This window comes from Mesoplodon mirus (assembly GCF_964341445.2).
Source record: "Mesoplodon mirus genome assembly, chromosome: 11".
Lineage (NCBI taxonomy): Eukaryota > Metazoa > Chordata > Mammalia > Artiodactyla > Ziphiidae > Mesoplodon > Mesoplodon mirus.
In genome coordinates this window covers 59,048,245-59,066,759 of record NC_138987.1, presented here as the reverse complement: position 1 = coordinate 59,066,759, position 18,515 = coordinate 59,048,245, and the positions used below count along the sequence as shown (strand labels likewise).

Below are 18,515 nucleotides of genomic sequence, written 5' to 3'. Positions count from 1 at the left end.
GCTTCAACTTGTACAAAACGGACTATTTGTCAGAAAGAGAATGCTAGAAAGTTAATATTGGATGGAACCTTAGGGATCACCTACTTCTCCCCCTCATTTTTCCAAATGAGGATACTGAAACTTTGAGAGATGAAGTAACTTGCATAGTTACTGAGCTAGTTCGTAGCAGGGCTGGGACCAGATTCCTAGTCTCCTGCCTCCAAAACAGCTGTTCTTTCCGTGCCAAGACAGCTGTTCTTTCCGTGCATCTGGCAACATGTGCATCTAGCAAAATGCGTCACAAAGTAGCCTCCTCTTAAACCATCAGGAATGAAAAACAAATTATTCAAATCCTTCCTCTTCTCTCTGGCGATTTTTTTCTTTCGTTTCTCTGTGTCCTAGTCTCCCTCTTTTTATCACTCTTCTGTTTCTCTGTGAATCCCTCTCTGTTTGGTTTTCAAATTGAACTGTAGCATGCCTGCATGATTCTCTTGATTTTTCTTCTCTAAGCTATTGTGTTTCCAGTCCAAAGACAAACATGCATAAGCCAGTCAAGACTCTTTCTTGGTGACCTTTGTGGAAAAGAACTCTCAGAATTTCTACATGAGAGGTGCTGGACCTCCCTCCTAGCCTATCCAGTCAATTAAGATGAGTCTCTGCTCCCCCCCACCCCCCCCCCGCCCAGGGTTGTTAACCAATCCTAAGAAAGAAAAGATCAATCTCATTTCTTCATCACCTTGCAGGGAGGCTGCTACCCAGTCAGAATCTGCCACTAACAATCATTAGAAAAACTGGCCAATCAGGCCAACCTTGTTACATGGTCTGGTAGGAAAAGAAAGGGATTGTTTGGAAAGGATAGTTCTGGCTCCACACCCTTTCCTTCCTGGACCCCAGTTTTCCCTCAGTGAAGTGAAGGAAGGACCCTTTCCCAAGCCCTTAGTTAAGAAGATCCCTAGACCTTTAGCTAATGCTCTCTTGGATCATATTTTGTTGTCTTCAAATCCACCCCTCCACACATACCTCCAACCACTTTTTGTAGTCTCATGCCTACCGATTGAATTTCTATTTTCGAACCTGGTAGCAATCGTCCCCAGGATTCTCAGCCCTCCCCACAGATCTCCACCCGGTAACCTGTCAAGTAACTTCTTTTGTGTGATTTACGTAGGTAAAAAAGTTCAGTAAGTGATAGCTCTTTCAGGAGCCATCATTGCAAGAAGCTTGCAATAAAGTCTCTAGGGAGCAGAGCAGACTTGAGCTGCAATGTTCCCGACTGTAACACTACTACTACTACTACTACCAACGAAACAACTAGTATTATTAGTGCTATTACTAGCATTTATTGAACTCTTACTGAGTTCCAAGCCCCTTGCTAAAAGCTTCACGTATATTATCCCAATATTTGCTGCAGAGTAGGCACTATAATTATTCCCAACTTACATAAAAGAAGGTCGATATAGAGGGATTAAACCGTTTGCCCAAGGTCACACAGCGATTTGGGAAACCAGGTATGTGAATCCAGAGCCCACCACTGCAGGGAGGTAAGGGAGAAATAAACATTGCCGACTGTGCCACGGGCCCCTTCTCCAATTCTCCTTTGGATTGTTAGCGATATCTGAGCGTGGTCTAAATTGTAGCAATAAACAGCTGCAACAACCGGTTGGTGGTGGTGCCTCTTAAGAACTGTGGACTTTTTGCCTCGGAGGATATGAAGCCGAGAGCTAAAAGGAATTCAGTGTGGGCGGGGTGGGGGTGTCTGGGGACTTGAGGAGATATTCTTGCTAGTCTGTCTTCCCGTTCTCGTCTGAGCATCTTACCCTGTGCCTGGCACCGCTTGGTACTTGGTAAATAAATACCTGTTGATTGATTCCCAAGGATCCCAGCTCCATTCCTCCCCTACCCCCAACCCCACCCCAAGTCAACAACTGGAACTGGAGGGAGATCTGGGCATTTCAGAGGAACCAGTGAGAATCCTCATCGGCCTGGGATCGTGGATTTAGGAAAGGCGGGCAGTCTCCCACCCGTCTCTCCTCGCCCGCTTCTCCGATTTCTCCCCACTCCTTCCCCTCCCTTTCAGGAGTTCAGGGCCATAAAAATGCAGATGGAGGATCGGTGTGAAATAACAGGCCCATATAAATCCCTCTGCCGCCCGCCTGCAAGATGGATTGGCCGCATTGAAATTCCTCCGCGAGGATAATTAAACTCGGGGCCTCATCCGGGCAAAATTACATTCCTGTAATGGCGTCGCTCGGGGTCCCGGGAAATTGCTCCGTGGGCTTTCAGCGGCGGTTTTTATCGCCGGCCGGGGTGTGCCTGGCTGCAGCTCGCCTCTCCTCCGGGACCGTAAAGCTGCTGCCGTGATTTATCCTCCCCTTCTCCCAAATCCGATTAAATGGAGGAGCTCGGGGCCGGGGCGCCGCGGGGCCCGGGAGCCGGGAGGGGGCGGCGGGAAGGACGGGGCCAAGGAGGGGAGGACAAACGGCCCCTCAGAGGGTGGCGGATTTGGCTTTATTTACAGCCACAGCCTTCTTTTTATTTTTTATTTTTTATGGGGGTTTGGTGAGCTTTCCCCGTCTTTTTTGTGCTGCGTTCAAATACGATGTCTGGACGGCCGAGGTTTGGACATGAGGGTACGTGGGTACCGACCTCTGTCCAAAGGGGCCGGTCAGACCCTATGTGGGAGATAAAGCAGCCAAGAATAAGAGGTGAGGGCCAGGAAGCCCCCTATTTCCTCCCATTGGGGAAAGGACGAGCAAAAGGACACGAGGGAGAAGCCGAGGGGCCTCCATAAGAGCACCTCCTTGGGGGGGGGGGGCTGCTTATCTCAACTCGTGTAAATAAAACCAGGGCGGAGGCACGGGCATGCTTGGCGTGATCTCACAACCTCACCTCAGGTCACTGATGCCCATTATTCCTTGACTGTCTCATGACTCAGGAAAGAAGGCTTAGGGTCAGGGCACTTGAGTCCTAATCATCTTTAGCCCGTATCTTCTGGTTCGCTGATGCTGGTTTTCTCCTAGCTGATCACTAGAATAAGAAAGAAGGAGAGGGAAATAAAGGCGAAGCCACTAGAGGCAGCTGGGGCATTTTGCTGACTATTCGCCCGTTGAACGGGTTTCCCATCCATAAAGCCAGGGTCCGCGGCAACATAAGGCAGGAATCCCGTGACTTCATTTTCCTCCTGATGTATTTTGGACACTAAACCCCAATCTTGATTGCATGCTATTTAACACTGAAATTCTGGGTAGTTTTGTTTATTTGTTTGTGTTTTGTTTTGTTTTGTTAATGTGACTGCGCATGCTTGAAAAAGGGAAGCAAATCCAAGATCCCAAATACCGTGCAGAGCAAACCGCAGGCCACGTTACGGATCGGCTTACACTGCGGAGTGCCCTCATTTCTACGACACGGTCGGCTCCGCCTGCAGTTTCTCCTCTCAAACGCCAGGTGGAATGACTGGCCGAATGTCGCCACAGAGCTGGCAGGCGGCGCTGTGGCGCCTGGGCCGACCCTCAACTTTGCAACCACTCTATCCTTGGCAGAGCGACTCGTTGGTCCGGGCCGCGCATGAGCACAGCCTTCCTTTCGCTATTCCCGCCCTCTCCCCGCCTCTCTCTTGTCTTCTCGGCCCTGGGAGCAGGTAAGGCCTTGGGCCCTCGCTCCCGCCTTGCGCCGCGCACGCGCGCGGGGCGCCCCACCTCGCGCCAATGCTCTGAGAGCCTTACCTTGCATGCTCCCACCCGGGTCCTCACGCCCTCCCTTACCCTTCGTATCCCCGTGCTTTAGGGCTGCCCCTTCCGCGTGCCTGTGACCTCCAACCGCGCGGGCCTGGCGCCATCTTGGATGTCTCGTGGGTTGGGGGAGCGTGCCTTGGACCTGGCGAAAGTCAAATGCCGGGGTGCTTATTTCACCTGTCCCGGCTCATCCTTTACAAACGCTCTTTTCTCATTCTCTTGCCCTTTCAGAGCTGTCCCAACCCCCAAACTCTCCCCTCCTATCTCTGCTTTCTCTTCACATCCTGATTCGTGCCTTTCTTATTCTGAAACCTCCAGACTTTTGGCCCCAGGACTTCAGGTGCCGAACAATGGAGATTGTGGATCGTCTCAAGACACCACCCCCTCTAGTCAGCACCTCTCGATTTAAAAAGTAAACTTTGAAAGTGGTAGAAATGAACAGAACAGCCAAAACATCCCCTCCGTTCAGACTGTGGCCTGGGAGAGCTATAGCAGAAAAGAGGCCGGTTTCTTTGGAACCACTGATTGTCTCTCAGCGCCGTTCTTTTCCTTCCACTGCGGTGAAGTTGGGAAAAGCACAAGTTGTGGGCTGACACTGAGGTTTTCCGTTAGAGGCAGGAGGCCTAAAAAAGGGGTGGGGCCAGCCGGCCAGCTTTCCTGTCAAGGGTTTACCGAGAGTCCCCGGACTCGGCCCTCGAGAGGAAAAGAAGGTTAGGAAAGGGGACGGTTAAGTAGCAGCCCTGTAACTCCTTGGCCCATCTACACTGAGGAAGAAACCCATGAATCTGGGTAGCGCTGTTGCCCAAGGTGATATTGGTTAACAAGTGCAAACTCGGCCAAGGTTAGGTGGCCAGCGGATGGGTCGCCACTTCATGCAGGCTCCCGTCAGTGCCACATCAGGCACTTTCCATATATTATTTCATTTAATCCGCCTAAGAACTGCATTTTACAAATGATGATATTAAGGTTTTGTTGCCTTGGGAAAAAAACAGCCCCCCCCCCCCTTTTTATTTTTTTTTCTTTTGCGGTACGCGGGCCTCTCGCTGCTGTGGCCTCTCCCGCTGCGGATCACAGGCTCCGGACGCGCAGGCTCAGTGGCCATTGGCTCACGGGCCCAGCCGCTCCGCGGCATGTGGGATCTTCCCGGACCGGGGCACGAACCTGTGTCCCCTGCATCGGCAGGCGGACTCTCAACCACTGCGCCACCACGGAAGCCCAGTCCTCCCTTTTTTAAAGCTTTAAAGAAATTTTGGATTTTTGACCCAAGAAAACCTGAATAGTCTGGCAGCACAGTTGGGTTGGAGTTTAGGGTATGGGCAGAAATCAGAGTTCTAGACAGGACAAGAGTTGAAGACATCCATTAATCTAAAAGTAACTAAGATTCTGCATTCAGAAGTGTAATCTGGGAAAGTATTAGTCCAGCTCATTCAAGGAAGTGTCATTTAACAGGCCTAAGTAATCACTGAGTGTTTCAACCTGTAGCATATTAGAAAGCATTAAGAGTGAGAAGAGTTCAAGTCCTGGCTGTATCACTACCATCGTTTCAAGACTGGTTTTAAGAACATGCTATGTACCTAAGAATCATTTGAGAAGCTTCATTGAAATAGAGGGTACTTGGGCCTTATTCCCAGAGATCTTGACCTGGAAAGTCTAAGGTGGGACCCAAGAGTGTGCATTTTTTAAGTTTTCTTTTTTTTGGCCACAGCTCATGGCATGCGGGATCTTAGTTCCTTGACTAGCGGTTGAACCCGTGCCCCCTGCGGTGGAAGCTCAGAGTCCTGACTACTGGACCGTCAGGGAATTCCCCCCAAGAGTCTTTAAAGGGCAACATTTTTAGGCCCAAGCAATGAAGCCTTGAGAAGAGTTTCTTTTGAGTAAGAGACTGAGGGAAACTTAGGCAAAAGATGCTGGGGAAATTCATCTGACAACCCCAACATGAGGCTATGGAAAGGGATAACAGGTCTTTTTTTCCTCTCTCTCTTTCTTTTAATTAATTTATTTTTGGCTGCATTGGGTCCTCGCGGGGCGCGCAGGCTTTGTCTAGTTGTGGCGAGCGGGTGCTACACTTTGTTGTGGTGCGCGGGCTTCTCATTGCAGTGGCTTCTCTGTTGCGGAGCATGGGCTCTAGGTGCGCGGGCTTCAGTAGTTGTGGCACATGGGCTCAGTGGTTGTGGCTCGCAGGCTCTAGCGCATAAGCTCAGTAGGGCTTAGTTGCTTAGCGCATGGGCTTAGTTGCTCTTCGGCATGTGGGATCTTCCCGGACCAGGGCTCGAACCCGTGTCCCCTGCATCGGCAGGAGAATTCTTAACCACTGTGCCACCAGGGAAGTCTGGGATAACAGGTCTTAAAGCTGGGACCAAGGGGCTTCTTGTTCAGACCAGGAGAAGTCACTTGATTATAAGGAAATCTTAGAAGCTGTGTGGAGGAAATCCTGACTTCAGGGTTCTAATTCCATCTCTGCTGAGATTTGAGGTCAGTCACTGCTCTCTGGGCCATTTAAATTTTCCAGAGCACCTTTTCTGCTAATAAGGATGTCCTTTGGTAAGCAAGGACAGACAGTATTGACAATGCTCCTTCTGTAATTGCAGCTCTCCTGCCACAGCCCTTCAGCCCCTGAAAATGTACACTTGCACCAAGTTCATCTCCACCTCCTCCTTGGTGAGTACCTGCCTTTTCCAGGAAAGTTTTTAAGGAGAGGCATCTTGTCTTTTCCTTCTCAGACCTTGTTCTTCACAGCTGGGCCCTTTGCTGTGCTAGCCTGACAGGAGAGAATGAATGCTTCCCAGGCATTCCCCACCTCGTGTCCCATGAAGGCCAGTTAATTCTTCTCATCCAACTATATTAGAAGAAGAGTATAAATGAGAACCTAGGCTAAGATCAGGTTATTGTTAGACTGAAACTCTGTGTTCTTGTAAACTGGAACCCCACCAGAAATGGTAAACATGAGTTAAATTGCCTAAGTTGGACTGAGTATGCACTGTGTACAGGATCTTGTCCTGAGTGTCAGAGAGCCATAGCTAGGAGTTCCTTCTGGAAGCTTAAATTTGGGTGGGAAGCTAAAATACACATTGGGAAAATATTTGACTCAGAAGCAACAGCATGGAAGAAATTACAAATTATTAGATAATGGAGGCAATTGGTTCATTCACTCGTAAGTGAAAAGGAGTGATGCTGTTAGTAGGTATTATTTATTGAGCACTTACTGTGCCTGGCACCGAGTTTACCAGTTTGTATACATAATCTTTTTTCTTTCTCTTTTTTTTTTTCTCGATACGCGGGCCTCTCACTGCTGTGGCCTCTCCCGTTGCGGAGCACAGGCCCCGGACGCGCAGGCTCAGCGGCCATGGCTCACGGGCCCAGCCGCTCCGCGGCATGTGGGATCTTCCCAGATCAGGGCACGAACCCGTGTCCCCTGCATTGTCAGGCAGACTCTCAACCACTGCGCCACCAGGGAAGCCCTACATAATCTTATTTACTCCTCAGATCAAGCCTGAGATATGTTATTCCCATTTGATAGATGAGAAAACAGACTTAGAAAGATTTAAGTGACTTGTCCTAAGATCACACAACTGATATAGAGATAAGATTTGAATCTAGTTATATTTGACTAGAGTCCTGGCTGTTAACCACCATGTTGTCTGCTTTGAAGACACTGGCTTGGAGTTAGTCAGAAAAGGCTACCAGGATGGGGTAAATTTTCAGCATGGATTTTTGCGCCTATTTTCCAGAAGGGTGTGTTCAGGGAAAGATGTTCCAGTCATTGGCTTCCTTCTAATGGGCTGGCCATTACCAGTGTATGTATAGATTTCTTGCTGAGCGAAGTAAATGCTTCTGAGGCTTAAATTTCTTCCCGTTTTCAAGGCCTGTAAAAGGGAATAGCAAGGGTAGGTAATTACTTCCAAAAGGAAGTAGACTTTCTTCCCTTAAATCAGTGGAGAAGCCTAGGAAGCAAGAGAAATGGTGCCGTTCTTGAATCTAGAATTTGCTTAAAAGTAAAAGAATAATTCCAGATTCTCTTTTGAGATTCTGAGTTAAGTTCTAGCAAATGAATGGGGCATCTGAGTAACAATTGGGGGTTGTTCTAAAACTCCTCTCTACAGCCTTCCTTGACTTTCTTGGCCTTGTGTTATTCCCACTAGATCAGGAGAACCTCTCCACTATTGAACCGATCACTGTCTGCAGTGGTGCTGAAGCGACCAGAGACACTGACAGATGAGGTTTGTTATAAGTGGAATTGGGCCTGTGGGGGAGGGGGAGGGGTGGGGGTTGGGTGGAGAGGGTTACCTGACAGAACCAGTAGGGGGAGTGCTGAGGACTCCATATATGGTACCCTAATGTTCCAGCTTCTGCCACTGGCAGCGAATGTCCATGTGTGCTGCTGATAACTGCCATTACTTGACTTAGTGTACTGACTTGAGTTTGGAGCATTTAGTCCCAGGAAGATGATCTCCTCAAGGCATCAGGAACAGCCTAGGGCTTCAGTCTTACATTTCTAGACCATACCTGAATCTTGAAGGTATTTGACATCCACCTCTTGCTTTTAAAAGTTCTGCTTGGCAGCATTTTAGGGAGTTTTCCAGGGAGTTAAAAGATTTTCTATATGGGGGAGAAGCAGTGGGATTTGATAGCATAAAGGGCTTAAATGATACAGAAGTTTCCAAAGCGAAAAAAGGGTTTCCTAAAAACTTTCTACCTACTTCTTCACAGAGCCACAGCAGCTTGGCAGCCCCACGTGCCCTGACCACCTCACTTATTCCTAGCCGCAGTTTCCAAACCAGTGCCATTTCAAGGGACATTGACACAGCCGCCAAGTTCATTGGAGCTGGGGCTGCCACAGTAGGGGTGGCTGGCTCTGGGGCTGGAATTGGGACTGTGTTTGGGAGCCTCATCATTGGTTATGCCAGGTAAGATGGGCCCACCGTTGGCTCTCTGATATGTTTCCAAAGGTCTGGGCAGAGACGGGGTTCTAGAACTGCACTATCCTATACAGTAGCCACTAGCCACCTTTTGCTATTTGAATGTAAATTTTAGTTAACTAAAAGTACACAGACTTAAATTTTGTAACTTTTAATGTAGCTCAGTAGCCACATGTGACTAGTGGCTACCATTTTGGAAAGTTCTATTGGACAGCTTTGGTTTAGAGTAGGAGTCAGCAAACTAAGGCAGGATGTCAGTATCTGGGCCACAGTCTGGTTTTGTATAGCTGAGCTAAGAAGGGTTTTACATTTTTAAAGGGTCATGAAAATAAAAAAGGTAACAGAGACCATATGTGACCCACAAAGCCTAAAATATTTGCTGTCTGGCCCTTTACAGAAAAAGTATCATCCCCATCCCGTTCCCCCACCCTCCCCCCAGTCTAGAGCTTCAGTCAGCATAGTGGCTTCACTGCCATTTGTCCCCATCCCTGGGAATTCCCCCATCACTCCTGGGAAAACTGCCTCTGCATCCAGCCCCATGGCTCCCTGAGACTTGGGACTATTTGGTCCCCACCAACTCTGGGCAACTCACTGTTAGAACTAAATTAATCCTCTAGAGATCTGCAAGTTCTCTTAATGTCCTTGGGGAAATAAGGTTATTTTTTAGGATTTGTATGAAATAAGAAACTTCTATGTCCACAATTCTGTTAAAAGCTGGTGTTGCTTTAGCTTATCCATCAAGGCTTCCAGAGGTGACAGAGTAAGGGAAATAGAAATTATATACTGACTTTCAAAGTTGGGAGTCCTTTATGCCATTTTTAAATCATATCATCTAAACCTCACAGACCATTTATAGCCCAAAATCTTTTGACTATTTTGAAATGAGGCAAGTTATTTGTCCCTCTGGCTCCATTGTCCACAAGAACAGTGTTTTTCTAATTGTGTTACATAAAGCCCTAGGGTTCTGAGGCTATACCCCAGAGACTGTCTTAGAGAATGAAGGGGAAACCAATCAAACAAGACTTTCAAATCCCCCACTTTTTTTACAATTACACTTTAGATTTATGCATTTCGTATTTTGGGGTTCTGCTGCTTACAGTTTGGAAACACTGGTCTGATAGGCCCTGCCACTCCAGATACCTCTACCATTCTGGTTGAGCCCTGGATAGTTGTGTCCAGACCCAGGAGTCTAAGTTATGAGGAAGATGTGGGTGATCCAGTAGAGGCAGTAATGTTTGTACCTGGGCTATATTACAGAATTTTGGATTGTCCACTCCCCTTTCATCTCTGTAGAGCCCTTGGTGTACTATGTTACAGAATTTTGGATTGTCCACTCCCCTTATTCATCTCTGTAGAGCCCTTGGTGTATCAGAGCAAGAATTGGGGCATGATGTTGTCATCTCATTACATAAGATATTAGCTTGAGATGGATTCTCCCTGAGTCCACCTTTAATGTTTGTCCTTCTTTGTGCGGACTAGAAATTCAGTCTTTTCTCCTCCCCTTCTCCCAGGAACCCTTCTCTGAAGCAACAGCTATTCTCCTACGCCATTCTGGGCTTTGCCCTCTCGGAAGCCATGGGACTCTTTTGCCTGATGGTGGCCTTTCTCATCCTCTTCGCCATGTGAAGGAGCCGTTTCCACCTCCCATAGTTCTTTCTCCCGTGTCTTGTCTGCCCTGTATGTTCCTTTTCCTGTACCTCCTCAGGCAGCCTGGGGAAAGGGGTTGGCTCAGGGTTTGACAGAAGGAAGACAAATAGATACTGTATTAAAAAGATGTTTCTTGAGTCTCCTGTGTATATTTTTTTCCATAATTGGCTGAATGCCTTGGTGAAAGTATAAGGCCTGGAGGTTGGTGATGGTTCTAAGCTCATCATGGGTCTGGGCTCACTTATTCTTCATCCTCTTATGTTGGGAAAGCTTTATTTAAACTAGTGCTCCTTTTTAATAATTTTCACCTGGGATGGCATGTTACCTTGGAGAACTGGGTCAGTAGCAACTTACAGTGCTGGTGTAAAATTTTGACTAATGGGCTCTCCGTTTCCACTGCCACTTTCCTGGCTGAGGTCCTCACTGCCACCCACCTGGTCTATTGCAATAACCTCTTAATTGGCCTTCTGCCTCCCATCTCCACCCTCTAGCATTTACTTCTGCCAACCACTGTCAGGTTAATCCTCCTTAAGCATAGGACTAGTTTTGCCATTTACCAGTTCGAAAACAGCCTGACTCAACTTTCTCAGCTTTATTTTTTATTATTCCCAAACACTCTACCCAAAGTGGACTATTTGTCATTTTTCAAATACTTTCCCTGCTTTATTGTCCTTACATATCTACAGGCCTTGCCCTTTGTCCATCTCTGCTTTCTTTCCCTGAATCTTCGGTCACTTTCCTCTTTTTCAAACTCCCTGTTATCCTGAAAGACAGCTTAAATGCTACCTCTTCTTCCATGAAGCTTTCATCTGGTTTCCATCCACTTTCAGTCAAGTGAGCATTAACCCATATAAAGGGTTGTAGAGCATGTTGCATCCTTTATGATGCTTACTGTGTATGATAAATTGTGGGTTTATGTATACATGTGTGCGTATATGTGTGCCTTATCTTCCAAGTTAGATTTTTAGCTTCTTGAGGCAGGGACTATGTCATATTCATCTTGTACCCCTAGAAGTATGTAGCATGACACAGGTATCTTGGTTAAATTTTTAATCATCTGAACCAACCACCTCACTTCACAAGCAAGGGGACAGACTCTGAGAGATTAAAGGATTCTCCTGGGAACATTTACTAGCAGAGCTGGAGCTGGAGCAAGGGTCATGTCTTGTAGCCCAGGGTGTAAGACTGCCACCCTGTTGGTCTTGTGGGACTCTTCCGGTGTTGCTGGTGACCATTGTTTTCCCAAGCAAGCAAGAAAGAGGAGAATAAACAAAGATAAACCTTTTCCCTTAAAAATGCCTCAAGAGGGACTTTGGACAGTGGGGTTAGTATAAACTAAAGGATTATTATTTTCTAAAAGCTAAACTTTAAATAAGCCTTATCTTACATATATGCTTGAAGTCAGGTATAAATTAAAGTCCTTTCATGATAATGTAGATTACCACAACAGATTTTCTTTTGGTTCAGTTAGTGACTAAAATTAAAGTCCAGGGCAGAGACTTCACCTCAGAGTAAACTGATGCTCAGGAAGCAGGTCACCCCAAATCATTCACCCTTGCCCTTTTGCTATTGTGATCAAGGGTTGAATGGGGTTTTATCCACAATTTGCTTCTAGATTGCTATACTATTCCCAAATAACTATATGCTGGACTTTGGGGCTCTAGGTGGACCTCACAAGAACAGCTCCTCCAGACACGAGTAGGTGGAAGATACCTACATATTTGGGGATGAGGAATAGCCCTTTGTTTTGTTCATTTAAGTTTGAACCTCTGGTAGGAGCCGCTCTTGCCAGTCCGCTTACCAAGTCATCAGATCAGAGTCATCTGCGTTTTATTTTTCTCCTTGGCCCTTTCTTTGGGGTTGAATCTAGCTGACTCCTTAACAACTCAGGTGCTTGGAGAGAGTACACCTGGTGTCCCACGTGTTCTTGTTCTCTCTGAGGCGAATGATGAGATGGTGCTGCAAGAAGCTTGGAAGCAAATTTCTTCAGGAGTCAAGGCAACCTGGATCCTCTTAGTTTCAGGTCCCAAGAGATATTTATTGGCAACCCAAGTTGCCAGCAACTTGGGGTAGAGGAGTGCTATGTTTTAGTAGAGAGGGTCCAAGAGCAAATTTTCTGAAGGTCTTTCCAATTTTGATAACATGGAATGAAAGCTTTCTATTTGTCCTTGTAGTTTCAAAAAGATCACATGATTTGAAATTAGGAGATGTTAGTTTAATCTCTCTTCTACTCCTGGCTATTGTGATGGTGGTCAGATCACTAACCAATAACTCTAGGACCTCAGTTTCTGCCCATCTATTAAATAGGGATAATAATTCTCATCCCAGGAATTATGTGCATGCACACAGAGATACCTTGGGTATTTGGAAAGGATGGTGCCATGAAAGTTCAATGTATATTGATTATAATTTGCTTTCCATTCTCCATGAAGCTCAGAGCCTATTACAGGTATTTTATACACAGTTTCTCCCTCTTTTATGGTTGGCAAGTCTGGCCATAAAGCATCTGGAGGAAAAGACCCAGGGATGCTGAAGGCAGAGAGTCTTTGTTCCCTCTAATTTTTTTTTTTAATTTTTATTGGAGTATAGTTGATTTACAATGTTGCGTTAGTTGCAGGCGTACAGCAAAGTGAATCAGTTATACTAATGTACATATATCCACTCTTTTTAAGGTTCTCTTCCCATATAGTTGGTTCCCTCTTCTTACTCCTCAGTTTCTTCAATTAGTCATCCTAATCAGAAGAAAATCATGTCCTTTGAAAATCATCTACATGCTAAACAGCAGTAATGAGGAACCCTGTTCCAGCCTCCCTTTCAGGATGGATTTATTAGTTTGAGGCCTTCTTAGGTCATCAGGATGAAAAAGCTGCTCAGGAACAGCCCTGGTGCTTTAGCTTAAGTTGGTGCCCAGGAACATAGAGGCTGCTCTGTGTCTTACCTCCATTGAAGAGAAATCAGGTGAAGGAATATTCATGTTGAATTCTGAAATAGAAAATGGAAGAGGAGTACAGGGAATATTATCCTGGTCCTACAAGTTTTGAGCAATGAAATTTTGACTTAGTTGAGCCATATCTGAAAATATGCATTTTCCAACATGTATTCTTAGGACACACTCTTGGACAGCTTTGTGTTCACACCGTTTAATGAGGAAAAACTAAAACATGGGAAGATTGTTTTTTTAGTCCCCAAGCATTCCTTAACATGTCTTTATTATTGACCATTTACCTCAGGGCACTATGTTAGGACATTGTGACCAAAGTAGCCACTCAAGAGGTGGCAGAAGATATAATGGATAGAATACCAGGGATGGGGTCAGGACTCTTTCATCGCAAACGCTTGGCTTCTCTTATTGGTATAAACTGTTAGTTAGCGATAGTCTATTCCCACTTCCTTCTTTGCTCCCCCCCACACACCCTAAAAGAGATCATTTCCTTTCACCTTTTGAATAAGTGCTGTGGCAGGCAGAATTTCTTAAATGATCCCCTAAAACTGTTATGCTCTAATCCCTAATCTGTGCATTTGATGAGCTATTGCACCTGTGGTTATGTTATATATGGCACAGTTGACTACGATAGGGAGATTATCTGCATGGGCCTGATCTAATCACATGGGCCCTTAAAAGCAAAGAGCTTTCTCAGACTGGTGGCAGAAGGAAAAATCAGAGACATTTGAAGAAAAGATTCGATGCACTATTACTGGCTTTGAAGTTGGAGGGGACCGTATGCAATGATTGGAAAGTGGCCTCTAAGAGCTGAAATTGACCCCCTAACCAAGAGCCAGCAAGGAAATGCGACCTCAGTCCCACAACTGGAAGGAACTGAATTCTGCCAACAGCCTGAATAAGCTTAGAAGTGGGTTCTTCCTCTAGATAAGAGCCCAGACCAGTCAACACCTTCCTTGACTTTGGATTTGGGAGACCCTAAACAGAAAATGGAGTCAAGCCTGTGTGGATTTTATGATCTACAGAACAGTAAGATAATAAATGGAATTTGTTTTAAACCACTAAGTTCGTATAGTTTGTTATGTAGCAATAGAAAGCTAACACAGGTGCAATCTTCCAGTCTGCAAAAGGAGTGAAGTTTCATCTGAATCTTGCACTGAAAGGCGACTCTAAAGTTGACTTATCTGACGCTCTGCCTCCTAACTGTGTTGACTCTAACCTAGCTCAGGAAGGCTAAGTAAGGAAAGACCTTTGTTTTATTTATTTATTTAATTTTCTGGCAAGGCTGTGTGGCATGCAGGATCTTAGTTCCCCAACCAGGGATCGAACCCGTGCCCCCTGAGGTGGAAGCGGGGAGTCTTAACCACTGGACCGCCAGGGAAGTCCAGGAAAGGCCTTTAAACAAAAACTGTATGCCTATAGCTATTTTTACTATAGCTATTTCATTTGTGTGGAGTAGATATTTTTTTCTCGTTTTAACAAATGAGAAAACTAAGACTCCTGTTCAAGAATCATGACTTAGTTCTAGATAGAACAGAATAGAAACCCGTGCCCAGAGCTCCTTGCATTATACCACACCACAAGGTGTGGGGGCCAGGATATCATTGAAGGAGAGGGAAAGACAAATCTGGACAGTTTTTTAGATCTCTCAGTGAAGGAGATGGATCTGTTTTTCTTATAATTATCACCCCTGTTTTTATCTGGCGGATAGGTAGCATTTGCCTACCCTTGTGTTCATTTTACCCACTGCTGGGTAATTTCCTGGGTTTCTGGGTAGGGTCAGCTTAGTTGGCTCAGCTCTGGCCCCAAGATGGATATTTTTAACCATTGTGGATTAGAGCCTTCCAGGAACTGTGTAGCTGCTTTTTCAGAAACCAACTCTGCATGTCTCACTGGGGAGGGTGGTTGGTGGCAGGGTGAGGTGGGGGGGTGATGGTGTTTGTGTATGTGTAGGGGTGATACCTGAGCCTAACAGACTTGCATCCCCTTTGCACCCCTAAGGCCTTTCCATCCACATCTCCCAACAGCTGGAGCAAGGACTTTAAGTTTCCAAAACATAGCTGCAAAGGGTAATAAACACCTAGCCCATAACTCCCTTAACAATAGGAGGATAGCCAGTGGGGATTTAGCTCAGGGAAAATTTGTACAAGGCAAAGACCCATAAAATTTTCAGAAAGCAACTTGGCTTATGGAGTTGACCAAATTGAAAGTCCCAGAATCCTGGGTTCAAGTCACTTTTGGTTAATTCTTGTGCTTCAGTTTCCTTCCCTTGTGTGAAATGAGAGGCACATTTCCTTGAGATGTGCCTCCTGGAGATGTCATGGAAATAAATGAAAGTCGATTTTAAAACTTCTTGCTGGAGACCTAGACCTTGTAAGTTGTCTCTATCTCTTCTGCTTCTTAGTTATAATTTACCAGGAGTAACTTAACACTGGGACTCTCTGCCAGTGCTAAAATTAGACTCCACCACTCTGGGGCTTCCTTTTCTCCTTCTTGCTTTTGTTTTTGGGGCTGGAGGGAAACATATGTGCTGCTGGAGTTAGTGAACTAAAGACTACAGAAAACATTTCCCACTAGAAAACATTGTTTTCATCCTTTTAAAGAAGAAACCCAAATCTGCCCTGGATTTTGATTATTTGATTCACTCCTAGATATGGACCTGGGAAAGCCTCGGAATCCCTGGGGAGTGAGAGAGGGAGGAATAAACAGAGTTGGAATGGAGACAAGCGAGGCTCCTGATAGCTACAGCCAGCCTCCCTTTCCCAGCCAGACAGGCTTTCTGCCACTAAAACTGAGGGTCTCTGTCACATCACAAAAGGGCCTGGAGTTACTCCTAAGTGTGCGGACATCTTTTCTGAGGCTGGGAGGCTTCAGGTATTGGACACTTTTCTTGTCCAGGGGTCTGGGAAAAAGGAAAAGGCAAGGAGGGAGTCAATCTTTTCCAGCTGTAACCTAGAGAGAAAAGGAACAAATTCTTCACCAGGGAAGACTGTGTAAACAGTGCCTTTGGCTGGAGCCATAGAGTTGGGGAAGCAAAGAAAGGGAGCTTTGTTCTCCCCTACCCCAGCCAGAGCACAATCGTAGAGCTGGGATTGTTTGCTTTGGCAATGGACTCCCTGCTTGAAAAGACTAGGCGTTCCAGAGACCGGTGAGAGGCCTCTGTTGGGTTTCCCACATGGAGCTGAGGAGAGGACAACCCCCAGCCTAAATCTTTTACCTAAGGAAGTGTGCTGGGAAACCTGGAGGCCTAAGGTATCTGGCCCATTCTTCTCTAGCTTTGTTCACCTCCTTCCCTTCCCAACTTTACCACACCACAGGATGTTCGTTAGCCTCAACCTTCCTGCCTTGGAGAGTGCTTTTGGTTCTTGTACTAGTTAGTGTTCTATCCCAAAAGAAGCTGCATTTTCACAGATTGCAAGACAATCCCAGGGCTCCTCTCTAAGGAATCCAACAGGAAATAAGTATTCCAAGATCATTTTGTCCATCCTATTCCTTTAAGTTGTATTGCACATGACCCTTAAAGTTGTAGTCAGTCTTTCCAAAAATGTTCAAAAATGTCCCATTTTCCTTGTAGCATTAGTGTCTCACAAATGTAAAATAATATTTTGCAGTGCCAGGTGTTTTGCAAATGCCATTTCATTTCATCCTCGTGACCACCTTATTAGGTAGACACAATTATCCCCATTTTACAGATTAGGATACTAGGGATTAGCAAGATAAATCAATTTGTCCAAGTCACACAGATTTATTCCTTTACTAGGGCTGCCATAACAAAGTACCACCAATTGAGTGGCTTAACAGGAATTTATTATCTCACAGTTCTGAAAGCTAAAAGTCCAAGATCAAAGTGTCAGCAGAGTTTGTTCCTTCTGAGGGCTATGAGGCAGAATCTGTCCCATGCCTTTCCCCTAGCTTCTAGTGGCTTGCTGGTACTTTTTGGCATTCTTTGACTTGTAGATCTATGCCTTCATATTCAGATGGCATTGTCCCTGTGTGCATGTCTATGACCAAATTTCCCCTTTTTATAAGGATACCAGGCATATTGGATTAACCTACCATACTCCAGTGTGACCTTATCTTAACTAATTACATCTTAACTAATTATATCTGCAATATTTCCAAATAAGGTCACCTATGAGGTACTGGGGGGTTAGGACTTCAACATCTGAAGTTGGAGGGGGACACAATACAACCCATAATAGATGGTAACTTGCTATGCCAAGATTTGAACTTGGGTCCATCTGACTCCAAAGCCCTGTATGTTCTTTCTACTGTACTATGCTGCCTCCTAACAATCAGAAAGTTACTCAAAATGTCTTCTGGTTTCCAGTATCTCTCATCTTCTATCCAAAGTCTGTATTGCTGCTGCTAGTTATCTTTCTAAAATGTGAATTTGATCAATCATTCTCTTACTTAAAAAATCTTTTAGTGGCTCCCAGACTAACTGGATAAAGTCAGACATTTTATGGTGATAAACAGGGTCTTTCTTTCATGCCTGTCTTTTTAGCCTACTTTCTCACCACTCTCTCTTCCTATCCAATCACCATAAACTCCAACCATACTGACCTCTTTGCATTTTCTCAAACACATTGTGCTTATACACTCCTTCAGGCCTTGATTTCATCCATCACTTCTCCCAATATGTCCCTTTTACAGTTATCCTCATTTCAACTATTCAAACAAAAAAACTGTAGGCTCATCCTTGTTTCCTCTACTTCCTTCACTCTATACGTCCATCTCCACTGTCACCACCCTAGTCTCAGCCACCATCATCTCTTACCTGTACTGCTAAAATGGCCTCCTAACTGGTCTCCCTGCATCCACTCTTGACCACTCCATAGTGAAATGATTACTGAAAATGAAATTGTGCTTGTTTTTCTTCTGAATGAAACCACCAATGGCTTACCATTAGACTTAGAATCAAATCTGAAGTCCTCACAATGCCTGTTAGGTCTTTACAAGATCTGATCTCTACCTACCTCTCCAACTTCACCTCAGATTACTCCTCTCTTCTCAATATGTTAGCTATCTATAATTGTGTAACAAATTACCCCAGACTTACTGGCTTAAAACAACAAATATTTATTATCTGACAGTTTCTGTGAGTCAGGAATTCAGGACTGGCTTACCTAGTTGGTTTTGGCTCAGGATTTCTCATAAGATTGCAGACAAGATGTTGGCTGGGGCTGCAGCCCCTGTTGACACACAGATTGGGGCTCAGGGATCCAATTCCAAGATGTCTCACCCAAACGGTTGTTGCCAAGAGGTCTTATCATGTGGGCCTCTCCATAAAGCTAGTGAAGG

The 18,515-nt window shown here is 45.5% G+C and overlaps 1 protein-coding gene across 4 annotated transcripts; it reads left to right on the top strand.

The window, feature by feature from the left end:
* The first annotated feature begins 3,575 nt into the window (after window positions 1-3,575).
* ATP5MC2 (ATP synthase membrane subunit c locus 2) lies at window positions 3,576-10,407 on the top strand. Of its 4 annotated transcripts, XM_082634524.1 has the most exons (6): window positions 3,597-3,613; window positions 6,004-6,179; window positions 6,296-6,365; window positions 7,847-7,924; window positions 8,415-8,611; window positions 10,135-10,407. In XM_082634524.1, the coding sequence occupies exons 3-6, from the start codon at window positions 6,327-6,329 to the stop codon at window positions 10,247-10,249; spliced, it is 429 nt and encodes a 142-aa protein (XP_082490650.1). In that variant the 5' UTR covers window positions 3,597-3,613; window positions 6,004-6,179; window positions 6,296-6,326; the 3' UTR covers window positions 10,250-10,407. The 4 variants fall into 4 exon arrangements, with proteins under 4 accessions (XP_082490651.1, XP_082490650.1, XP_082490648.1 ...); XM_082634525.1 differs by lacking the exon at window positions 6,004-6,179 and having other exon boundaries at window positions 3,576-3,613; XM_082634522.1 differs by lacking the exons at window positions 3,597-3,613; window positions 6,004-6,179 and adding an exon at window positions 4,025-4,119.
* Window positions 10,408-18,515: the final 8,108 nt, after the last annotated feature.